This window comes from Cetorhinus maximus, chromosome 5 (genome assembly GCF_964194155.1).
Source record: "Cetorhinus maximus chromosome 5, sCetMax3.hap1.1, whole genome shotgun sequence".
NCBI classification, from domain to species: Eukaryota; Metazoa; Chordata; class Chondrichthyes; order Lamniformes; family Cetorhinidae; genus Cetorhinus; species Cetorhinus maximus.
Genome location: NC_135883.1, coordinates 41,203,054 through 41,229,486, shown reverse-complemented (window position 1 = coordinate 41,229,486; position 26,433 = coordinate 41,203,054). Strand labels below are relative to the sequence as shown.

The following is a 26,433-nucleotide window of genomic DNA, read 5'->3' as shown; positions in this document are numbered from 1 at the left end:
GACCAGAAGTAAGTAATGTCAGAAGGGGTTTCATGGAGTGTGGCCTAAGGGGTAGCAGGACGTAAGGGGATCAGCAGCAAGGTTCAGGTTTTGGTTCTCAGTGGGCATCCTCCTTCCCGAAGCCCAATCCCTCGATCAGGCACTGAGTGCCTTTGAAGGAGGGATAACCCCACCCGGGAGACAGCAAGCAGCCCGCACAGGTTACTTGTCTTTATGTGCTTTCCATGGGTGACAGGCCCACCAACAGCTATGTTAATACTAGCAGCAGTGGGATAAGGGACTTAAGTGGTCATTAATTGTCCACTTAAGGCCTCAATTGGTGGTGGGGCGGGAAAACTGACCATGGGCCTTCCAGCCCTGGAATTAATCGGGGTGGAGTCAGGGAGGCAGCGGGGTGCTCACCCGTCACCCTCTCACCTGATTGAAAGCCCTCCCCACCTCCAAGCATGCCACTGAGGAAGCCAGAAGATTCTGCCCAATGTTTCCCTCAAGTGGGAATTTAGAATTTTGGGGCGCTGTTTAAAAATAAGCGGCCTCCTGGGAGAATGTAGAATTAGGAGGCACTGTTTAAAAGTGAAGAGCAGCCCATTTAAGATGGAAACGAGGAATTTCTTCTCTCAGAGGGTCGCTAGCCTTAGGAATCCTCTTCCCCAGAGAGCAGTGGAAGCTGGGTTGTTAAATATATTCAAGGCAGGGTTGACAGATTCTTAATCTATAAGGGAGTTAAAAGTGATGGGTGACAGGCAGGAAGGTGGAGTTGAAGTCATAATCAGATCAGCCATGATCATATTGAATGGCGGAACAGGTTCAATGGGCTGAATGGCCTACTCCTGTTCCTATTTCTTATGAGCTTATGATGTCATTTGATGTCCACGTGTGTAAATGCATAACACCGACTACACTGTAAAAAGCAATGCCTTAGTGATGAAGCACTTTGGATGTCCCGAGGTTGAGAAAGATTGTATGTAAATAATGAATCTTATTTAATGTTAGAGTTTCACCTGTTGTGCTCGCTTCCTCTTCCAGCCATTTATTTCTAATGTGTAAAACACGATTGTTTCTCCTTCAACGATTTATCTGCTGTTTGATTGTTTGATTTACATTTTTATCATTTCCATGAACAATGGGCCAGAATTTGCTGCCAAAATAACAGATAGGCTAATGGTCCTCACCATTATTTACATGGGAATGGTTACAGCAATCTCAGGTGAGGGAGCAGTGTACAGTTAAAAGCCAATATCCAAAGGTAACTGTTCAAGGTTCGCCAGACCACTGTGACTTTCCCAAAAACCACATCTTACCCTTAGATTCCCCGTTTATTTTGGAAATTTGCTATATTTGTCCATTAAACTCATCACAGAAATCAAAAATACCCTTTTAACAATGTGATAAATGTTAATGATTATCAAACAAGTTCTCTGGCTCTGAAAATTAACTAGTTTGGTTGCCATTTTCCAACGCCTGGGCTTCCGTAGGGCTTTAACCAAAATAACATGGAAAAGTACAAAGCTACCTTTGTGTAACACCCCCCATGGGGAACTCTTGTGCAACTACAAATCTTTACTCTTCCTTTTCTCAGCATCTCTACATAGAGCACCCACTGTGGTTTCACTGGAGGTAGAGGCAGGCTGCACTATCTCTGCTCTGGCTGCTCAGATACTCTCGGCTGATGTCCTCTAGGTTTTGGAGCCCATGCGGACCCCACCAAAATCTGCCCCACCTGCACCTGTGCTGGGGCTGACTCGGACATTGAGGCGGGATGCAGCATGTGGGGTATTGACTGGGGGGGGATGTGGCGGGGGAGGGTGGTGATGGGGCACAGGTGGACAAGCTTTGAGCCAGATTTCCATTTCCATGTCCCCTTTCACCCTCACTCCCTCTCATGGTCCATCTGCACTGCCCTGCTGGCATCGTGTTGGAGAGCACTGTGCTGCAGATCAGTGGCGTGATGAATGACCAAGTACATCCTACTTAAGATGGTGGAGGCAGATACAATCAGGGTTTTTAAAGGAGAATTGCAGAAGCAGCTAAACAGATAACATTTGCAGGGACATGGGGGAAAGGCTGTTGGAGTAGGACTAGCTGAGTTACTTGTGCAGTGAGCTGGCACGGATGTGATGAGCTGCATGGCCTCCTTCTGTGCTGGATACATTTGATGATACTATAGCCCATTAATCATATATTAGTTGTTAAAATATTTTAAGAATTTGAAGGCAAAGATAAATTATTTTAAGAATAATTGCTCAATGGGTTGAATAAGGTGACTTTACCTATCCATTGGCTCATGGGTAGCACTCTCCCCTGAGTCCATGGGGAATGCAGTACAGAGGGAGTGCTGCATTGTCAGAGTTGCTGTGTTTTGGGTGAGACATTAAACCAAGGCTCCATCAGCTCCCTCAGGTGGATGTAAAAGATACCACAAGAGCTATTTCAGAGAAGACAAGGGGAGCTATCCATGGTGTCCTGACCAACATTCATCCATCAGTCAACGTCACTAAGGAAAAACAGATTATCTGGTCATTATCACATTGTTGTTTGTGCTGTGTACAAATTGACCACTGTGTTTCCTATATTACAACAGTGACTACACTTCAAAAGTACTTCATTGGCTGTAAAACAATTTCCTTTGTTGCGCATGTGAGCTGAAGAATCGTTGTACATTTGTTCAGGAAGCGGAAATTGTAGGAATACACAGTGGGTCAGTAAGTATTCGTAAAGACTAAGGACAAGTTCATGTTTTGGTTCTTTATCAGAGCAAATAATGGTGTTAATCTGTGTTTGTGGGCAATCCTCTGACCAAAATTGACACATGATATAAGTTACAGCGACTCTCAAATTAATCACAGATGAATGTTTGGAGTTAAGCAATAGAAAACACAGTTTCAACTGGACACATTTGTTTTGCATTTCATATGTCATTCTCATATTTGGAATGCCAGCTATCTAGGGGCCTTCTTGCTTTGATGCAGCCTTTTTTTGCCTTATTTTGCGCGCTGTCTGTCTCATAGTTGAAGGTTATTTACCCTGATTTTTCAATCTGTGGGCCAATTTTTCCACCCTGTTACTTGTGCTGGTTCCCATTTTATCTTACTGCACTTTGCATTTTTCCAGCCTATTACATTTAACTTACATTATCCTTTTCTGTTCCTGCACTGAGTTTAATTTTAGTGTGGCCCTATTTCCCAATGGCTCTCTTACTCTCGCATCAGTTACTTGCCCACTTAATTTCCCAGAATTAAGCTGTTTAAGATGATTAAAGGAATTAGGAGAAACTATTTCATCTAGCAGGAGAAGATGGAACAAGGAGGCATGATCTTAAAATTAGAGGCAGGCTATTCAGGGATGACACCAGGAAGCACTTCTTCACACAAAAGGCAGTGGAAATCTGGAACTCGCTCCAAAAAAGCTTTTGAACGGGGGTGGTGGAGGGGTCAATGGGTAATTTTAAAACTGAGATTTTTATTGGGCAAAGATATTAAGGGTTATAGAATCGAGGCAAGTAAATGGGGTTGAAATACAGATCAGCCATGGTTTAATTGGATGACGGAACAGACTCAAGGGGCTGAAGGGCCTACTCCTGTTCCTAGGTGCCTAAATCAAGTCATGCTTTTACCTTTTTGGACTAGAAACCACACTAATCTCACAAACGATCCTGGGTGCATTCATTAGTGGGCAGCCCCATTTTGACTATATGAAAATCAATCTATTTTGGGAAGGTTAAAATCAACCAATGCTATTGCCCTGTTGTTTTTACATTTCTTTCTGAGCTGTTTGCAGACTTCGCCCACTATTCCATTTGCACAGTCTGATGGCTTACAATGTACACCAACAATTATACCACTTGCATTCCTATCTCTTAACTCTCTCAGCATCGATTCTGTCTCAATGCAACCCCTCTAGGGACATCCTTACATCTAGTGTTGAGATAAAACCCTTCACAAACACTATTTTCCCTCCCTTACATGCCTGAGAATAGTATAACCAGGAATATTAAGCTCCTGATTTTCCCCAAACCTAAGCCACATTGCCATTGTAGATGCTTCATCATAACCCTCCATAGTTATTCATACTTCAAACCCTCAAGTTTTGTTTTGAATGCTTTGCACATGAGGGGGTGGTCATGTGGGAAGGAGGGCAACAGCCCAGACTATGGGCGAAATTTTACGGCAGCGGGATTTTACGTTTCTGCTGAAGCCAATGAGGTTTAGAATGTCTCGCCACATTTTACGGTCCCGTCCCCGCCGAAACGGGACCGTAACATTCTGCCCTATGTGTGCGAAAGAAGACTTGCATTTCGATAACACCTCTCACGATCTCAGTGCTTTACAGCCAGTGTGGTGCTGTTGAAATGTAGTCAATGTCATAGGAAAGCACATCAGTCAATTTGCACACAGCAAGATCCCACAAACATAACAATCCCACAAACATAATAACGACCAGATAACCTGTTTTTTAATGATGCTGTCTGGGGATTAAATGTTGGCCAGCACTCCCCGCTCTTCTTTGCATTAGTGCAATGGAATCTTTTACATCCAGCTATGAGGGCACATGGTCCTTGATTTAACGGCTCATCTGAAAGACAGCACCTCAGACAGCGCTGCACTCCCTCAGTCCTGCACTGGAGTGTCAGCCTAAATTATGGGCTCAAGTCTCTGGGAAGGGTTCGAACCCGCAACTTTCTAACTCAGCTGCCCTCAGTCACAGCTGGGACAATGGGATGTACTGCTATAGCAGTTTTATATGCTTGAGAATGAGTACAGTAAAGTTCCAATGTTCACAGGGGTTACATACCCTCGCAAACGGCGAAATCGCGAATGATAAACATGCTTTACAATGGGAGTCAATTAGATAGGTTTCAGCAATGTGAGGGCAGCATTGGTTTGTGCAGTTACTCTATAGCAAATTGTGTTATCTGTGTATGACAGATGGGGGAAGCCTCTGAGCTCAATGTTGTAACAAAATAATTCAACTACAGACTCATCTGCTCTTTTCACATCCAAGACATGTATTGAAAATTTTGAAAAGAGACAATCCTCATTTAAGAAAAACATGAATCACCTCAAATCTGGCAGGCAAAATCAGTGAACATTTCAGAATTGAACAGAGATGTTATTGCAGCTCTGGACCGAGAGATTCGGACATTCTCAGGTTAATCTCTGTGTTCAAGCTGCACTTCAGCTGCAACCATTCCAGGCACCGGTCCTCACCCCTGTCGGAAAGGTGCTTAAAAAAAAGGGAATTAAAAGTCCATGGCTAATGGAAGGAGTCTGTTTCCAGAGACTTTGACACCATCTCCTGGTAAAAAGGTGTCGAGGTCTCTGCTCCGTCATGGCTGCCGTTTCCTCAGGGAAAGAGGAGAGAAAGGAAAGAAAATGCAGATAAGTGAACAATTGCTCATGGGATGGGTGATGTGGTGTACAAGGGCTTTAGCAGGGGTAAGCAATATGCGAACAAGGAAGCCGCGAAGGCAGGACTTTACTGTATTTTTTTGTGGCAGTGGCCTCTGGCATCTGGGGTGGGGTGGAAGAACTTGGTACCTCTTTCTTTTGTTGAGTATTGCTGAAAAAAGAGACATGTCTAAGCTGATCATCTTACACTCATCAGGGCCCTCGCAAGAATACCAATATAAGGGGAAAACAACCATTTATACTGTATTTGAAGAGTGTGCTGATTGGTTGGCAAGTGGTGTTGTCATGGAGAATGCACCGCTGATGGTGACTGGCAGTTAACTGCCAAGCATTGTTTGAAATTGAAACCAGGCAGCTTGACCCTGATTGGCCAAAGCATTGCTCTGAGGAATGAGCCAGCGAATGGCTGTCACTTATTTTGTTTAGCTGAAACAGGTGCAATATGTGTACATATTCTTTCAGCAATACACAAATTCTGTACGACCAAACGACTATTTCTATGGTTGTTAGTTCTATTGGCCCGTGCCTGTATTCTTGTGATGCTTGGGTTTGGAAGGTGATGCACTTTCAGCTATCCTCTTTTACTATTTCGTACTTCCTTCTAACCAGGCATGCTGTAGAATTGTAAATTTTATCCTCTGCTCTATATTATTGAGAGAGAGCAATAAATTTTACATGCATAAATCCCTTTTGTATAAAATGTGTTTTTTTGTGTCATGCTTTAATTGCCTGAACAATGGGATGATTGAACAGGCTGTGTGAGTGCCTGCTTTCTCCTGGAGCTATGAGAATTTCAGACCCAGGCACCCCATTCCTCAGCAAAATCATTCTGCCTTTGTTGGAATTCATTTAAGGCATTTCATCTATTTTTAGGAAAATCTTATTCATAATGTATATGTCTTTCTGTCAGAAAAGCATTTGGATTTGCATTCTGTGCTATATCTGGCATTTTATCCTCTACACGCCCATTTCCTTTAACCGCCCTTCTTCCCCAGCCCCTGCCAGACTTGAGATTTTTGTGGTTCCTGTGGCCTCCTTTGAAAAAGGAGTCACTTACGATCCATTTCCCACTTCCACTGAAATAATGGCCAGTCTAGCCTTCCTCGCCAGGTGAACCAACTACCTGTTCCATCAATCTTCGGAGAGTCCATCGCCATGGGAACACTCAACACACGAAGCCCTGTCTGTCCCCTCCACATCACTGGGTCTGTAAGAGATTAAACCCTGCTTCTCCCTGCCAGAAAATTTTGACATCAATTCTGCGTTTAATTACACTCTAGTCAGTGCATCATTTGACAGCGAACGATGTAACTGAGACTGAGTCTTGATCGTGAACACAGAATCACAGAATCACAGTGCAGAAGAGGGCCTTTGGCCCATCGAGTCTGCACCGACACGTGAGAAACACCTGACCTATCTACCTAATCCCATTTACCAGCACTTGGCCCATAGCCTTGAATGTTATGACGAGCCAAGTGCTCATCCAGGTACATTTAAAGGACATGAGGCAACCCGCCTCCACCACCCTCCCAGGCAGTGCATTCCAGACCGTCACCACCCTCTAGGTAAAAAAGTTTTTCCTCACATCCCCCCTAAGCCTCCTGCCCCTCACCTTGAACTTATGTCCCTTTGTGACTGACCCTTCAACGAAGGGGAACAGCTGCTCCCTATCCACCCTGTCCATGCCCCTCATAATCTTATACACCTCGATCAGGTTGCCCCTCAGTCTTAAAAACAGAATTACCTGGAAAAACTCAGCAAGTCTGGCAGCATCGGCGGAGAAGAAATCAGTCAACGTTTCGAGCCCTCATGGCCCTTCAGCAGAACTGAAGCATAGTTTCAACAAGGGAGAAATATAAATTGGTTTAAGGTGGGTGGGGGGGAAGAGACACATTGAGGGTGTGGTGTGAGCAGGGCATTCCGTAGGGATCGTTCCCTCCGGGACACCCTGGTCCACTCCTCCATCACCCCCTACTCCTCAACCCCCACTTATGGCACCTCCCCATGCCCACGCAGAAGATGCAACACCTGCCCCTTCACTTCCTCTCTCCTCACCGTCCAAGGGCCCAAACACTCCTTTCAGGTGAAGCAGCATTTCACTTGCATTTCCCCTAACTTAGTCTACTGCATTCGTTGCTCCCAATGCGGTCTCCTCTACATTGGAGAGACCAAACGCAAACTGGGCGACCGTTTTGCGGAACACCTGCGGTCTGTCCGCAAGAAAGACCCAAACCTCCCTGTCGCTTGCCATTTTAACACTCCACCCTGTTCTCTTGCCCACATGTCTGTCCTTGGCTTGCTGCATTGTTCCAGTGAAGCCCAACGCAAACTGGAGGAACAGCACCTCATCTTCCGACTAGGCACTTTACAGCCTTCTGGGCTGAATATTGAATTCAACAACTTTAGATCTTAAACTCCCCCTCCCCCCATCCCCACCCCGTTTCTTTTCCCCCCCCCACCCGCCTTTTTTTTCAATAATTTATATAGATTCTTCTTTCCCCACCTATTTCCATTATTTTTAAATCTAAAACTAAAACCTTTAGTCTTTCCACCCCACCCCCACTAGAGCTGTACTTTGAATATCCTGTCTTGCATTCTTAATTAGCACTTTTCTCAGACAAAGACCACCACCTTCAACACCTCTTTGACCCTTTTGTCTCTGACATCTTTTGATTATCTGCTCACACCACACCCTCAATGTGTCTCTTCCCCCCCACCCACCTTAAACCAATTTATATTTCTCCCTTGTTGAAACTATGCTTCAGTTCTGCTGAAGGGCCATGAGGGCTCGAAACGTTGACTGATTTCTTCTCCGCCGATGCTGCCAGACTTGCTGAGTTTTTCCAGGTAATTCTGTTTTTATTTTGTTTTGGATTTCCAGCATCCGCAGTAGCTTTTAGCTTTTTGTTTTTATATTTATGCCCCTCAGTCTTCTCTGCTCCAACAAAAACAACCCAAGTCTATCCAACCTCTCTTCATAACTTAAATGTTTCATCCCAGGCAACATCCTGGTGAATCTCCTCTGCACCCCCTCCAATGCAATCACACCCTTCCTATAATGTGGCGACCAGAACTGCACACAGTACTCCAGCTGTGGCCTCACTAAGGTTCTATACAACTCCAACATGACCTCCCTACTTTTGTAATCTATGCCTCGATTGATAAAGACATGTGTCCCATATGCCTTTTTCACCACCTCACTAACATGCCCCTCCACCTTCAGAGATCTATGGACACACACGCCAAGGTCCCTTTGTTCCTCAGAACTTCCAAGTGCCATGCCGTTCATTGAATACTTCCTTGTCAAATGACTCCTTCCAAAGCGTATTCACGCTTTTCAGGGTTAAATTCCATCTGCCACTTATCTGCCCATTTGACCATCCCGTCTATATCATCCTGTAGCCCAAGACACTCAACCTCACTGTTAACCACCTGGCCAATCTTTGTGTCATCCACAAACTTACTAATCCTACCCCCGACATAGTCATCTATGTCATTTATTTAAATGACAAATAATAGGGGACCAAGGACAGATCCCGGTGGTACGCCACTGGACACTGGCTTCCAGTCACTAAAGCATCCTTCTGTCATCACCCTCTGCCTTCTACAACTAAGCCAATTTTGAATCCACCTTATCAAATTACCCTGTATCCCATGTGCCTTTGCCTGCTTTATAAGTCTCCCATGTGGGACCTTGTCAAAGGCTTTGCTGAAATCCATATAAACTACATCAACTACACTACCCTCATCTACACACCTGGTCACCTCCTCAAAAAATTCAATCAAATTTGTTAGGCATGACCTCCCTCTGACAAAGCCATGCTGACTATCCCTGATCAAACCTTGCCTCTCCAAGTGGAGATAGATACTCTTCTTCAGAACTTTCTCCAATAGTTTCCCTACCACTGACGTGAGACTCACTGGGCTGTAGTTCCCTGGCTTATCTCTACAACCCTTCTTAAATAGCGGAACCACATTAGCTGTTCTCCAGTCCTCTGGCACCTCCCCCGTGGCCAGAGAGGAATGAAAAATTTGGGTCAGAGCCCCTGCGATCTCCTCCCTTGCCTCCCTCAGCAGTCTGGGACACAAATCCAGTAAGATCATTTTGAAACTTGAGGTGAAGGTTGTGATCACGGCCATCTCGGTCCCAGCCTAGTCTGTTCAACCCGCTGTGAGAATGTGTCAGAAGGGACAATGGAATTTTAGCTTTGCGCTCGTGGCCAGTATAATTGCCTTTTCAAAATATTTCTGCCTTTGTCTACAGTACTTTGGTTCTGGCAAGGTACACCTTCAGAGAGCCATTCATAATTTTCATTGCTGCTTCGTCACCAGTTATTTTCTTCTAATTAAATCAAACGCCTCACACATACTAGTACCACCATACCTATTAAACTGGCAGCATGACTTGGATACATCACTGCTTCATTCTGGAACAAGATGTAAAACTCCCACTTAAAATAATTCCTCTCTTATGCAAACTCCTCTGACTCCTGGTCTGCCAAAAATTTGAAGGCAAAATCCTTTTATTTTACTCAGCTAATTTATTAACTGCTTCTCACCGGCAGGGGGGTTGGTAACTCGAGGACAATGATTTAATGTAATTGGCAAAAGAACCAAAGGAGTAATGCGTTTTTTTTTCCTTTGACACAGCAAGTTGCAATCAGGAATGTACTGCCTGAAAAGATAATGGAAGCAGATCCAATTAGACCTTTCAAAAGGGATTGGATAAATACTGAGGGAGTCCACGACCCAGGGCCTCCAGTCAAGCCCCGAAAACACCACGGAAGAAGAATCTGAAGGCACCCATCCTGAAGTCCTGTCACAGCGCTCACCTCACCCTCCACCAGCACAGGGACACACACCTCGGTGGGACCTAGTTCTAGAGTAGCCCAGGGATCATAATCTGGTGAGCACATTGCACTGTCTGATCCACTGCAGGCGGAGGCAGGGACTTGCCAGGTCCCCGGCACTCAGAGGACTGCTGGAGACCAGAACGTTGCTGAGTCCAAGTCAGATGACGGGCTCTGGACTCAGTCATGTCACAGTTGCTGGAGCTGCAAAGGCAAGCTCGGGAACATCGAAGGGATTTCTGCTGCACTCCTCAGATTGCAAGACATGATGGAGGAGTCTGTCTACCTTCAGGCTGAGGTGATAGCACTGGCATTGCAACGCACCGAAGTCAACAGTGGTAGGATGGCAGCCGCCATAGTGACCTTGGTCCAAGACATCAGTCAAGCACTGCTGAGCGGGCTGAACTCCATCGCTGACGCCATAGTTGGCCTCCAGCTCTGTCAATGCGAGAGGGGTGCAGGGCAGTTCAATCTCACTCCAGCTTCCCCTTCTCCTCAACAGTCAGCCAGAGGCCCCCGGGCACCCAGGACAGAGGGCCAGCAGCTTGACACCCTGGGCCCATCCACCCAGGTGACTTTGGGAGTTACCGGCCCATCTGATTCCCCTGTACCTGTGACCTCCAGCTCCACAGGCCAAGGAGCGGGCCACTACCATACAGCAGGACCCTGAAAGCAGGATGGGGCCCTTCAGGTCTCGGCCCTCCAGAGGACGCCCATCGAGGTCATCACAGATAGGGCATAGCAGTCAGCAGGCTGCCTCCACCTCCACTGTGGATGTCCGGGGAAGACCAAGACATAGCAGCAGGGTTAGGAAAGTTAAGAAGATGTAACTCTTTTGGAGTTAAACAAGTAAACTAAATTAACAAAATAAGGGATAAAACAAGCACAGCCCCTAAGTCAGGTCAGCTGTAAAACCAAGGACAAAGTTTAAAGGAAAGTTTCAAACATTAAACCAAAATGTGATTAAAGGGGTCGATAAAACACCCCAGCCCCCACGGTGCCCACCGAGCACGGAAGGCCTCGAGAGTGCCGGCAGACACCGCATGCTCCCTTTCCAGGGACACCCGGCCGCGAACGTAGCCGCGGAAGAGGGACAAACAATCGGGCGGGACTCCCCCCTCGATTGCCCACTGCCTGGACTTGTTAATAGCCAACTTGGCCAGGCCCAGGAGCAGGTTCACGAGGAGGTCCTCCTCCTTCCCGGCCCCCCTCCACACCGGGTGTCCGTAGATCAGGAATGTGGGGCTGAAGTGCAAACAAAACAGTAATAAAAGGTTTTTTAAGTAACTGAGAAGGGACTGCAACCTACCGCACCCTACATAAGCATGGTCCACGGACTCCACAAGACCGCAAAAAGGGCAGGTATCCCGGGAGTCCGTGAACCTACGCATTCTCCGGTTGTGGGGGACTGCTGCGTGCAACACCCTCCAACCCAGGTCCCCGATAGAAAGAGGGAGGACACCTCCGTAGAGGGCCTCCCATCGGGGGCCTCCGCTGCCGGACGGCAACAAGGCACACCAGGGCGTGTCCGGGCGGCAGACAAGGGCGAGAAATTGGAAGGTGTGCAGCAGCAGTCCCCGCGCCGTGCCAAATGGCACGGAGGGCATGTCCCCGAGGCGGCTTATATTATTGCGGGGCACCGGCACCCGAGGGAGGGTTCGGGGCTTGGGGCCAATGTGGAATTCCGTCCAAACAGGGGAACGTTCAGCCGGAAGACCACCGCGCACCTGGGCCACCTCAAGACCTAAAATTACGTCGGGTCCGAGCACGACCGTCCTTAGGTCTCGGATGGCATCGGCTGCGAGCTGGACACTCACTGACGCGCGACGCGCCAACTCCTGCGGCAGCATCCAGCCCAGTCCTCCGTCACCCAGCACGTCCCCGATCCTGGTCACCCCGGCAGCCACAGCCCTCCTCTCCGCCAGTCACTGAAAAGGACGGAGGGGCGGATTCCTGAGCAGCGGCTCTCTGACGATAGCCGCTACTCCTGACAGGGGAGAGCTGCGTCGTGAGGCGACTATGTTCCAGACTTTGATCAGGTCCTGGTAAAAGATGGGCAATGCCTGCAAGGAGCCACCAAGGCCCCTCTGCTCTATAAACAGGAGCTGCACGTCATAATTCAGGCCGTGCACCTGGCGGAAGAAATACATCGCCAGGGCACACCATCTCGGAGGAGGCTCGACGTAAAGGTATCGCTGCAGGGTCTGAAGACGGAAAGTCGCCACCTGTGTGTGTAGGCACACTAGCGCCTGACCGCCCTCCCTAAGTGGGAGACTCAGAACCTCAGCAGCGACCCAGTGCAGCCTTTTGCCCCAGAAGAAGTCGACGAGCATTCTCTGGATTTTCGTGACAAAGTCTGGGGGAGGGGTCAAAGTGACCAGCCGATACCACAACATGGTGGCGATCAGCTGATTTATGACCAGAACTCGACCCCGGTAAGACAGCACTCGGAGCAGTCCTGTCCAGCGCCGCAGGCGAGCGGTGACTTTCGTCTCCAGTTCCTGCCAGTTCGCCGGCCAGGATTCCTCGGCAGGGCAGAGTTGGACCCCCAGGTAGAGGATGCTGGTCCTGCTCCAGGTGAAAGGCCTGAGCTCCTCGGGTAGGAGATCCATCTGCCACGGGCCGACCAGGAGTCCAGAACATTTATCCCAGTTGATTCTGGCAGAGGACGCGGCGGAGTAGACCTCCTGGCACTCGCGCCTTCTCCGCAGGTCAGCCGGGTCGCTAAACATAAGGAGCACGTCATCGGCGTAAGTCGAAAGGACCAGCCCGGTGTCCGGCCCACGCAGAACCAATCCCGACAACCTCCTCCGCAAGAGACGCAGGAAAGGCGAATAGAATACAACTGGCCAGACAGGGGGCAACCCTGACGTACCCATCTCCCAAAGCGAAGGGGCGCCGTCAGGGACCCATTAACCTTAACTAGACACTCTGCGGCAGTGTACAGAAGTCGGATCCGGGATAAGAAGATGTGGTTGCACAGCCTGGGCACAGGTGTTAGTCACTTGTACATAACATTCACTATTGTAAATAAACTCCCAATGTCTCCCTGCCTATGGCTCCTTGTTCTGATGAGCAGTGTTTGTGTCACTCAGATGTGAAACCTTGGTTTCTGCACAACATAAAGGCAGGTGTCTCAGTCCAGGGCCTCTCCCCTGTGCTTTGTGTAACCTTCAGAACAAAGTGATGGTCCAGCTTCACATTCCCTGTAAACATTACTGATGCCTGCACCTCGGCGGTGCTGGTCATTGCTGCCAGAATGTCGTGGGCAGGTGCCACAGAGTTCCATCATTCTCTCTGTGTGCTCTCAGCACCTTTAAAGTGGGGCTGAACCCCCATCTCTTCAGTATCTGTGACCAGTGATACTGTGCTCCTGAAGGGCTCAGGTGCTGAAGGTGGACAAGGGATCAGATGCTTCTAAAGTTTCATGGCTGCGTCTCTATGATATGACTCTGATCAGAGCACAAGCGAGCTACCCTCGGCCAGACAGGAGTCAGACATTCTCAGAGGCTATGTGAAGATCTGTGGAGTGTCCTCACTGCATGTCATCACCATTCTCCTGGAATCGAGGAACTATTAGGGCCTCTGCAGTGTCTCCAAAACAGGAGCATTCTCACAGAGCTTATGTGCTGCCATAAGCCAGACTGGAGTCAAACCTTCATAGATGCAATGTGAGGATCTATGGTGTCTCCTCACTGCATGTCATCATCGTCCTCCACAAATCTAGCAGCTATGAGGGGCTTCCGAGTATGGCCAGTACAATGGCCTCATCGCCGTCATCGTTGCTTTCGAGGGCCTCCTCACCCTCATCCCCATATATGTCCTCCTCATCAGAGGAGACATCCAGCTCCTCCATCTCCTCCTCAGCTAGCTCCGCTCCCCGTTGCAGTGTCAGGTTGTAAAGGGCGCAGCAGGCGATGACGATGCGTGACACCCTCTGTGGACTGTATTGCAGGGCTCCACCAGACCGGTCCAGGCACTGGAACCTCATCTTCACCATCCCGATGGTTTTCTCCACCAAGTTGTGAGCTTTGGCATGAGCCTCATTATAGCCTCAGTCTGAGGCTGCCGCACGGGTGCCATCAGCCACGTCCTCTTGTCCCCGAGTAGCCAACCCTGCAGCCTCTGTGGACCCTGGAAGACTCCAGAGATCTGTGACTGACTGAGGATGTAGGAGTCGTGGACACTTCCTGGGAACTGAACCTGCAGGATGCGTTTGTGGTCGCCGCACACCAGCTGCACATTCAGTGCGTGGAAGCCCTTGCGGTGGATGTAGTTGACCACTTGTTGCCATGGAGATCTGAGTGCATCTTCGTCTCCAGTTCCTGCCAGTTCGCCGGCCAGGATTCCTCAGCAGGGCAGAGATGGACCCCCAGGTAGAGGATGCTGGTCCTGCTCCAGGTGAAAGGCCTGAGCTCCTCAGGTAGTGACCCTCAGGAGCGCTGAGCAGTCTTACTGTGCACTCACCTCCGAGTTCCCCTCGAAGTGCAGCTCACCGGGTGCATGTCTTATTAATGCTGCTGTGAAACATGTCAGCGCGCAATCATGCCAACGTGATCGGATGATCCAGCACGGGGGAATGACTCCGGCGAGCTGGGCTCCTAATGATATCCAGGTGTATTCCAATGAAGCTCCCGATGTCCGGCAGCGGGAAATGCAGCGCGCAATTGACGGGTGGAGCGGGAAATGCAGCGCGCAGTTGACGGGTGGAGCGACTGATTGCAAACCGGTTTCACAACTGTGAAACCGATTTTTGGTCTCCCCGCCATATTGTCTGCTCACGTCCGCCATGACACCCGACACCAGCGGGCACGGAAAATTCCACCCTCGGTCTTTCTATGGGGTAGAGGTCGAATAAGTGCTTCCACTTGAAGGAGAATCCAAACTGGAGGCCATAAATATAAGATAAAAGCAAAATCATAGGGATGCTGGAGATCTGAAATAAAAACAGAAAATGCTGGAAAACCTCAGCAGTCTGGCATTATCTGTGGAGAGAGAAGCAGAGTTAATATTTCAAATCTAACCTGACTCTATTTCGAAACTATAATCTTAAATATAAGACTGTATCTAATAAATCCACCAGGGAGCAATTTCTTTACCCAGAGAATCATTACAATGTGGAATTTGCTAGCACTTTATTGGCTGTAAAGTGCTTTGGACGCCTTGAGGATGTGAAAGGCACTATATGAGTGCAAGCCTTTCTTTGTCAAGGAGCAGAAGAGCTAAATGGAGAGAAACTGGATAAATATAGGAGGGAGAAAGGAATAGAAGGATATTCTAATGGAGTGAAATGATGTAAAATGGAAGGAGGCTCATGTGGAGCAGAAGAACTAGACTAGACGGGATGAATGGCCTGTTTCTGTGCATGTAATTCTATGAAAGTAATAAGGTGCAGTTTATTAATTGTGCACTAGCTTCATTATTGAAGTATAGCTTTTATCATATCTTCGTAACATAAGAAGAAAATTGTGTTGTTGAGAAGGGCAAGTAAAAACCAGTTCACTTGTGTGCTCTGAGAGATATTTGATTTTGAATGACATTGTTGATAAAACTGCTGGAAAAAAACTAAACCGACAAGAAATAAGGTGAATGCCAGATGATGGAAATGAAAGCATCTTTTCTCTTCTCAGGACTATAACGATGAGATCCGCCAGGAACAGTTGAGGGAGCTGTCGTACCTGAACGGTTCCGAGGATTCCAGTCGAGGGAGGGGAACTCGTGGGAGAGGAATCCGATCTGCCCTGACACCTACAGCAAGGTAAACCCGCCCTGGGCAGTTGCACAGGGGAAGTGGCGGGTAGGAAAAGACCAGCGGTTCCATCAAGCCTGCCCTACACCCACGACGGAAGCAGGGCTATGACTAGATAGCTCCTACCCCCAGCTCCACACCCTGCAGCCATGTAATCTCCTGGGAGAGGCAGAAACACCAGGGCAAATACAATGATAAAACACCCCGAGAACATTCCTTTCTGACCCTTGTGACACTGGAACCAGCAAAAGATAATGCATGGACCCAAGTGTTATCTATAAAGATTGTTAGAGCCTCAACAGGCAGAAGCAAATATTGGAACTGTAAGCAGCCACTATGACTCATTATCCAATCCTTTAACAGCTGTAAATCACATGTGCTTGGTGACTCCCAATAAAAGAGGTTCCTCGGCAGGGGGCCAAAGGTAGGTGGTTGCTGACTCAGTGTCAGAGTCTTGCTGCCATTCATGTGGCCATTTTCTTTATTCGTTCAGGGATGTGGACGTCACTGGCCAGGCCAGAATTTATCGCCCATCCTTAATTGCCCTTGAGAAGATGGTGGTGAGCTGCCTTCTTGAACCGCTGCAGTCCATGTGGTGTCGGTACACCTACTGCCTCCTGGAAGGGAGTTCCAGGATTTTGACCCAGCGGCAGTGCAGGAACGGCGATATATTCCCAAGTCAGGATGGTGTGTGGCTTGGAGGGGAACTTTCACTATAGTGGTGTTCTCATACACCTGCTGCCCTTGTCCTCCTAGACAATAGAGGTCACAGGTTTGGCATGTACTGTTGAAGGAGCCTTGTTGAATTCCTGCAGTGCATCTTGTAGATGGTACACACTGCTGCTACTGTGCATTGGTGGTGGAGGGAGTGGATGTTTAAGTGGTGGATGTGGTGCAAATGGGCTGCTTTGTCCTGAATGCTGTCGTGCTTCTTGAGTGTTGTTGGAGCTGCACTCATTCAGGAGAGTGGAGAGAATTCCATCACACTTCTGACTTGTGCCTTGTAGATGGTGGACAGTCTTTGGGGAGTCAGGAGGTGAGTTACTCGTCGTATGATTCCTAGCCCCTGATCTGCTCTTGTAGCTACAGTATTTATATGGTTGCTCCAGTTCAGTTTCTGGCCAATGGTAACCCCAGGATGTTGATAGAGGGGGATCCACTGATGGTAATGTCATTGAATGTCAATAGGAGATGGGTAGACTCTCTCTTGTTGGAGATGGTAATTGCCTAACACTTGTGTGGCATGAATGTTACTTGCCACTTGTCAGCCCAAGCCTGGATATCATCCAGATCTTGCTGCATTTGGACATGGACTGCTTCAGTATCTGAGGAGTTGTGAATAGTGCTGAACATTGTGCAATCATCAGCAAGCATCCCCACTCCTGATCTTATGATGGAAGGAAGGTCATTGATGAACCATTTTCCTTTGTGCCGGGTATGACTCCAAAAGTGGAAAGTTTTCCCTCTGATTCCCATTGACTCCCAATTTTGCTAGGGCTCCTTGATGCCACACTCGGTCAAAAGCTGCCTTGATGTCAAGGGCAGTCACTCTCACCTCATCTCTTGAGTTTAGCTCTTTTGTTCTTATTTGGACCAAGGCAGTAATGAGTTCAGGAGCTGAGTGGCCCTGGCAGAACCCAAACTGAGTGTCAGTGAGCAGACTTAGCTGAGTAAGTAGCACTGTCGACAACACCTTCCATCACTTTACTGATGATTGAGAGTAGACTGATGGGGCAATAATTGGCTGGGTTGAATTTGTCCTGCTTTTTGTGTACAGGACATACCTGGTCAATTTTCCACATAACCAGGTAACTGCCAGTGTTGTAGCTGTACTGGAACAGCTTGGCTAGGGGCGCAGCAAGTTTAGCAGCACAAGTCTTCACTATTATTTGGCCATTTAATTTCAGCCTCACATTGCTGGGATGGAATTTTCTTTACACAGGTTGCAAAGGGTGTTTTTTTCTCTCTCAAATCCCATGCTAGAGCAAACAAAGCATTAGGGCCAGCAGCAAATTTAAATCACATTTTCATCTCAGTAAAGGTCATGGTATGAAAGCTATAGCCCAAGTTGGGCCAGTTCTCTTTTCTGTAATGCTTCCTCCCTAAGGGTTTGGTGTGAGATTTCAATTGTTTGCCATCAAGCTCTGTTTATAAAACACCACAACTGCGAGACCATTCAAACATACCAAATTAACAGGCTGCTAGAGGTCAGTTGGTCCATGAAAACCAAAACTCATGATGGCTGGAGCATCAAGACTAAATACTTTCTAACTCCCTCTCCACTCACACCCCAAACCTACCTCCAAAGCCATGTAACCTCCTGGGAGTGGCAGATAAAAACCCAGGGCCAAAAGGAGAAAAAATACTCAGGACAATTACTCTCGATGCCCTCAGTCAATTGAAACCAGCCTAGGGATTCATATGGACCATGTGTTATCCATAAAGTTCTACGTCGGAACATAGGACCTAGGAGCCATTCAGCCCTTCGAGCCTGCTCTACCATTCAACAAGATCATGGCTGATCTGGTATGACCTTAACTCCACTTTGCCACCTGCCCCCATAACCCTTGATTCCCCTGTCTAACAAAAATCTATCTAACTCATCCTTGAATAATTCAATGACCCATCCATTGATGTGATGTGATATGATGTGATCTCTGACCCAGTCAGGAGCTAGTCCAGCTCTTTATTGAAGGGGAAGAGTGACTCAGCCTCCCAGAGGCTCACTACTCTCTGAGATGGGAAAAGCTGAACATCATCCAGTCCATTCCTACTCCTTCATGGTTTTAGTTCATGTTGCCTGGTCTTCTCCAAACTGTCAAACTAAAATAATCTATCAATAGATAGAGAAAAATTAGTTCACAAGTTTGTAAGATGGCAAAATAAGAATATATATGTCATGTAGGTGCGTGTCTATATGTGTGAATATATGTGGGTGTGTGTGTGTATGCGTATGGAAATGTGTGTGAGTGTGTGTCTAAATATATGTATATGTGGGTGTGTGGGTGTATAGGTGGTGTGTGTGTATATGTGTACACATATATGTGTGTGTCTATTTGTGAGTGTATGTATATGTGGTGGGTGTATATGTATAGATAGATATATATATATGTGTGTCTGTGTCTATGTGTGAGTGTGTGTATATGTGTTGTGACAGTTGGTTCCCGGGTGAGGTCCCCCAATTTGTTATGATCCCAGATGAGATACCCCAAATTGGTAACTTCCCGAATGGGACCCCAATTTTGTTATGCACCCAGGTGAGGAAGAATGAGCTGGCTCCCCTTCTTTATTCAACCCCCTCGGTTAGTCGCAACATGGTTAATTTAAAAAGGATCCCTTCCCTTGTGGATACCTTTTCCCTGTCAAAATGTATTTATGTTTTAGAAGGAGTCAATTTAACTAGGCTTTCTTGAGTCAAAGAAAGAGTGTGTTTATTAGTTACTAAACCCGAGGGAAAAAAATAATAAAAATGCAACACACATACACACAGATTAGAAATGAGAAGTTGAGTCCAAAAATAAAAGTTAAAAAAGATATACAAATCAGTCTTTGGCTTGCCCATGAGGAACAGACGGTAAAACATTGTGGCCATTAAGTTGGGTGATTCTGGTAGTGCTGACTGTGGCAGTTGAGCAATTGGTTTGGAGACATTTGGTTCTGCAGTTTTGTTGAAGGAATTGTCCTGTTTCCTTTTTGACTGTGTCTTTGCTGACTTTTGACTTGCCCCCAGCAACAGAGAGGAGAGAGATACTTTTACCTGCAAGCTGCAGGGATGCCTAGTTACTGTTCTTCTGCTATGACCTTCACAGCACACATTAACACACCAGAACTAGAACACACAGATCAGGTTTGCAGCTGGCTTTTTAACCCCTTTTCTTGTGTATTCCTGGAAGGGAAAAATAAACATGTCTTTCGCCCAGAATCTGCTTCCTTTCAACTCAGGTCATTTCCACATTCTGAGACATAACTCAACAGGAGATGGTTTCTGCTGAGATGGTAATCAGTCTGCATTGTCTCTGCAACCACAGGAGATTAAAGTTCAGTCTTTTGCATTACATCTCTTCCTTTCAAGCGTCTCTGTCTGAAGTGGGCCTTGATACCTTTTTTAGGTACGACATTCCAGGGCCTCTCTGGACTAATCAGTCAAGTATAATCCATGTAGGAATTTTCCAGAAAGTGGTTATTTTATAGCCTCAGCCAGCTTTTGCTTTTATGTATTTTTTAAAAACACATGTCTTCCTCAAAAAGTTCAATATGCCCGTGAGTAATTCAGGCTATGATCTGCTGTCACGACATGTATGCATATTTGTGCATGAGTGTGTGTATGTATATGTATGAGTATGTGTATATGTGTGTGTATATGTGTATGCATATATGTTGTGTGTATATGTGAGGGTGTGTGTATATATATGTGTGTATAAATATTACAGTAACAACAAGGAAGAGGACATCAGAAAACTTTTTCACTTTCTAATGTAAATGCATAGAATGTATATCAGGTGCTTTACATGAGTGACAAATTCCCTGCTTTACATTTCCCATGTATTATAATCTTTGTCATACATGTTCCTTCTTCTATGATGTTTGATTGAGGCCTGCTTCCTCTTCCATATTAAATGGTGTTAGAGTTACTTACAATTGTTTTTAATAGTATCTTAGTGTGTACGTTGATACTCCTTTGACTGTTTGATGTGGCTAAAATAATCATGTTACCAGACCAATTAATCCAATTAGACCTGAACTGGTAATCCAGAGAATTTGAGAGTTTAAATCCCACCATTGCAAATTCAGAATTGGAATTCCCTTTAAAGAAAAATCTGAAAATAGAATCTGGTTGTTAGTAAAAGTGACCATGAAGCTGTTGGATTATCGTAAAAACCCAACCGGCTGTCTAATGTCCCTTTGGAAAAGGAAATCTATTATCCTTGCCAGGTCTGGGCTCCATGTGACTCCAGTCCCACACCAATGCTTAACGGCCCTCTGGAAAGCCAATTAGCAGTGTCAAATCAAGTGCAAGAAGAAGGCCCATCACTATCTTCTCAGAGCAACCAGCAATGGGCAGTTAATGCCAGCCTTGCCAACGATGCCATATCCCATGATTATTTTTTAAACATCATCTGTTCTGCATTCTTTTAGGGGGCGTGCCAGTGCTCTCCTTCCAGGACGAGGAATTCCAGTGCCCAGAGGGACACCAGTCGCCCGTGGGGCACCCTCTCTATCCCATCCAGTGAGGGGTACTCCAGCGCCACGCAGCAGAGGAGGACCCGGGGCATCTGGCTATCGACCTCCACCTCCACCAGAAGAAGATACTTATGACGAATATGTGAGTACCCAGAGCTGGTTCAACGGTTAATTATATTTACTGCCCATTGTGGAACTTAGACCTATGACCCTGTAGGTAAGTTTAATTCCTGGTCTATCCTGAATTAGCTGGCTTCAGGAAGGATTCAGTAAACCGTTGTTGGGTGCAATGCCCCTGGGATAAGAGGGCTGCCTGGGTTCCTGCTCTTCATCATTTCCAAATGCCACTGTTGGAACATGTACATGTGTGAAAGACAGGAACTTGCTTACATGTGATCTCCAGGAACACGTATATGTGTGAACAGTAAGAGCATGTATAAGTATGAAGCCAAACCCCTTCCATGTGTGAAGACCAGAAATATTTAACAAGGACCAATGATCTGTATGAAGCCAGATGAGGGCAGGACTGCGCTCGGTTGGGATGCCCTTGAAACGAAAGTTACCATTCACCGTTTAAGCTCGTGTGGCATCATGCCTTCCTTGATAGGGTGCCAGTGGCCAGCTGGCAGGCATATGGAACACATAAGGAAATAGTGGAGAAATGAACTTTTACAATAGTTTTGTTACAACTCACGTTTGTGCCTCAGATATTTCTATTGGTTTTAAATGGCATGATATGCTTCAGTAAATGGCCCCTACTGCTTATGTTCAGGAGTACACCCATATTGCCCAGTATCTAATCTTGCAATACAATAGCCTGGGGTGGAAGAGCAATATGAACTGAACTGGATATTGTATATGTGTCTGTGCCCCATGCATGCCTGTATTCTTTTGGTTGGTGGATTGATAACAATTTAGTGAGATGAGGCTGCTTTATTTTACAGACAGCAACTGAGCCTACAGTTGTCATCAAATCCCACTTACTTCACTTGGCTTCAAATTGTTCCTCATTAATAAGGAAAATAACAAACTATATTGCCTTGACCTGAGTTAGCAGGGTTGCTAATATTAGGTTTTTGGTCAAAACTGACCATGTTTTACAGAGGCTTGAATGGCACTAGCCCATAATAAAGTGAATAAATCTTCCATCCTTCCTCCAGCAGTCCATTCTGACTAAATAACTTCAAACATGTGTTCTTTTTTCTCATCTCTTTGTTAACTCTTGGTCACAGAAAGTGGGGGATCTGCCCCTTTGATTCCTTTGCCATTCCATGATTTACCAGTAACCCCGTCCCATCAGTAAAACCATTCCGCGCGCACACATCCAAACCATACACGTACATACATACACACAGAGACACAGGATTATCAACATATATCCTATTCTGGGTTCATGAGTAGGTTGAACAGACCTGAGTGGTCCAAGTTTGTAAATTGTGCATCAGATCAGCTGGTGGGGCTGTTTGGCATCATGAACTGTCCAGCTAGGAAGCTTCAGGTGTATAGAGAGTAAGCAGTCCTACTCCGAGAGCCTCCAGCTCCCATAGCACCAGCTCCAACTCATAACTCCTCTGGCTTATTAACATATAAACTGGTTCCTTAACCCCTTTGTCAGCAGCCGCTGTGTACCGCTATAAGAAAACAATTCAACTCATCCTGAGCAAATCCCTGGAAACATAAGGGGAGTGGAGATCCAGTCTAAAAGGTTCTCTTCCCACTTTCCTCTCTGCTTTGCACAGAGAAATTGTCTGTTTACTTACATGAAAAGCAGCCGTATGGGAAACCAGACCATTGTCCCACTTCTAATCTCCTCATCCATTGAGAGAAAGCAAGAAAATCGGACAGAATTTAAGGGCTCAGCCAAAGGAGGCAAGTGATCCTCTGGGCAAGGGGGATAGAGATTATAATTATAGTGGGGCTGGTGGCTGGAATTTTCCTGGTTGGGTCGGAATCTCAACGGCAGAGTCAATTCTGGGTCGGGAACCCTGAAGTGGCGATGCGATCCTCCCGGAGGCGGTCAATCATGAAGCCACCTCCCGGAGCCCCGTCCAATTAGGGCTGGGGTTCCCGCTTCGGGGGGTTCAATCGGCGTGGCCTGTAAGTATCGGTCACTGGCCGCCTTCTCAGTGTGGATGATGCTGAGGGACCAGCCACAGGGGTGGCAGCGGTGTCACAGGAGGCACCAACATAGTAGCTGCAGGAGACATTATTAGCGGAGACATTATTCTCCGTCAAGTGGCTGTATTGCCATGAATTCTGCCTGAGGATACATGAGCATTGGTAATTACTGCTGCCAAATGAATGAAAAGCCTCAAATGTCTTGCAGCTCAGGCGTCCTGCTGTAAAGCTGCCCCCGATGCATTCATTGCTGGAGCCCTGACAGAACACAGTCTGAATTGCCTGCCTGTCACCAGCGTGCAGCTGGGATGGGTGGGGGGAGCTGATTCCACTCACAGCCTGCCCCTGGGAAACTCCTCCAGCGCTGGGAGTACGTCAGGGAGACATCTTGATGCAGTTTTCCCCTATTTTCCTGGCCCCACCGCGTCCAAAGGGCCAGGAAAATCCCGGCCAGTGAATCCGCTTGCTCTTTGCCTTCAGAGCCAGGAACTGCAAATGGACGGGTGCGGGTGGGTAACACTGATGTTGAAATTACTCGGAAGGTAATGGTAGAATTGAAAATCGGGGACCTTGAATGAGCAATCTTATTGTGCAGACAAGGTTGTGATTTGATGAAGTGAAAAGTAAGGTAATAAGGTTTTCCATTGCTAAAGTACACGTTGCAATGGCAGAATTTACATTTCAAATCAATCTGCCTAGAGACACATTTTTCTCAAGGCCAATTAGGGATCGGCATTAAATGCTGGCCTTGCCAGTGATGCTCACACCCCATGAACATATAACAAAATAAACGTTTCCATGCAGCTGATAATTAGATATAAAACAGAAAGTGCTGGAAAAACTCAGCAGGTCTGGCAGATCCTGTGGAGGGAGAAACAGGGGAACATAGGACTTAGGAGCAGGAGTAGACTCCTCGAGTCTGTTCCACCATTCAATAAGATCCTAGCTGGTCTGATTCTGGCCTCAGCTCCACTTTCCTGTCTGACGCTGCCCCTCATAAACTTTGACTCCCTTGTCTATCAAAACTCTGTCTAACTCAGCCTTGCATAAATTCAATGACCCAACTGCCACTGCTTTCTGGGGAAGAGAATTCCACAGACTAACGACCATTTGAGAGAAAAAAATGTATCCTCATCTCCGTCTTAAAAGGGAGATGCCTTATTGCTAAACTGTGTCTCCTGATTGTAGTCTCTCCCTCATAAGTGGAAACACCTCACAGTATCTACCCTGTCAAGTCCCCTCAGAATCTAATAGGTTTCAATAAGATCACCTCTCATTCTTCTAAACTCCAATGGGTACAGGCCCAGCCTGTCCAACCTTTCCTCATAAGATAAGCCCCTCATCCCAGGAATGAGTTGAGTGAACCTTCCCTGAACTGCTGTGAACTTGAACAGTTTCAAAGAAGAATCATATTGGACTCAAAGCATTGGCCTGTTCCTGTCCCACCTGCGACAATGCACACCACTGGCAGGACCAAGAGCAGCCAAAGGTCCATTGAACTTTGGGCAGGAATTTCCGGTCCCTTCTGCTTCTGTCTCCACAGATGTTGCTAGACCTGTTGCATTTATTAAGTGCCTTCTGCTTTTATTTCAGATTTGCAGCATCATCAGTGTTTTGCTTTTATTTTAGCTGATAATTAGATTCTGCTTGACATCATTTATATCCTGCTTTCATGACGTTCCCCTTTGCCACTATAAACATTGCAAGCTCCGAACTGGAGAAAAAGAAAACTGTTTAATGGGTTTGCTGATTCATTCCAGTGATGTGAGCATCACTCGCAAGGCCAGAATTTATTGCTCATCTCTTGGTGCCCTGGAGAAGGTGGTGGTGAGCCACCTGCTTGAACCTCTACAGTTATAAGAACACAAGGGGAAGAATATGCCACTCAGTCTTTTGACCCTGCTCCCCAATTCATTTAGATTATGTCTGATCTGTATTTTAACTCCATTTGCCCATCTTATTTCTGTCGCCCATAATATCCTTGCATAAAGAAACCTATCGGTGTGGTAAATGTGCTCCCACAGTACAGTTCGATTAGGAGTCTCAAGGTTTTGACCCAGCGACAGTGAAGGAATGGCGATAAAGTTCCAAGTCAGGACGGTGAGTGACTTAGGAGAACTTGCAAGCGATGGCCTACTGGCCATGTCCTGCTCAGTGGTAGAGATCACAGATTTGGAAGGTGCTATCGAAGGAATCTTGGTGAGTTGCTGCAGTGCATCTTGTAGATGGTACACACTGCTGCCACTATGTGTTAGTGGTGGAGGGAGTGAATGTTTAAGGTGGTGGATGGGGTGCCAATCAAGCGAGCTGCTTTGTCCTGGGTGATGTCAACTTCTTGATTGTTGTAGGAGCTGCACTCGTCCAGGCAAGTGGGGAGTATTCCCTCACACTCTTGACTTGTGCCTTGTAGGTGGTGGACAGGCTTTGGGGAGTCAGGGACTGAGTTACTTGAATTCCCAGCCTCTGGTAGCCACAGCACCGATGGAAATAAAAATGGGAAGAGATGTAAAATAGGCTAGCGACTTGCCATCGCCTACTTTAGAATATTGCACAATGATCTTCCCCCTGTGCCCTGACCAGAAGTTATGGCTCAATCAGCAACACAATAGCAGGATATCTGGTTATTTACTTGATTGTTTGTGGGTTCTTGCACCAGACAAACTATCTGCAATGTTTCTCCACATTCCAACAGTGAGGACAATTCAAAAGTACTACATTGGCTGTGAAACACCTTGGGCTGCCATGAGGATGTGAAAGGCGCTATGGAAATTCAGGCTCTTTCCTTTCTATCAGAGGCTTCCCAAAGCACTTCTCATTTGCATGAATTTCAGCATTCAGTTGCTGCTGTTACGTGGGTGAGTGCAACATTCATTTTATTCATGGCACGTTCCCGCCATCAGCAGAGATATGAATGACCAATGATCTGTTTTGAATAATGTTAACTGAGCAGGACAGAAATAGATCTCCACACAAGTTTTCAGATTGTGCAGTGATGCCTTTAGCTCTGTCTAAAGCACTGAAATCAACAGACAAAAACCTTGGTTTAACATCTCAGCTACAGGATAGCAATTCTGACAATGTACTACTCTGGACTGCAGTGAAGTGTCAATTTAGATAATGACTTCCA

At 46.7% G+C, this 26,433-nt stretch overlaps 1 protein-coding gene across 1 annotated transcript in view; it reads left to right on the top strand.

Annotated features, from left to right (window-relative positions):
- Nucleotides 1-26,433, top strand: part of khdrbs2 (KH domain containing, RNA binding, signal transduction associated 2) — a 626,587-nt gene that overhangs the window by 426,463 nt on the left and 173,691 nt on the right. Inside the window, exons 5-6 of the mRNA XM_078541836.1 lie at nt 15,889-16,016; nt 21,144-21,330. Of these exons, the coding sequence (XP_078397962.1) occupies nt 15,889-16,016; nt 21,144-21,330 (315 nt within the window). The remainder of the gene's footprint in view (nt 1-15,888; nt 16,017-21,143; nt 21,331-26,433) is intronic.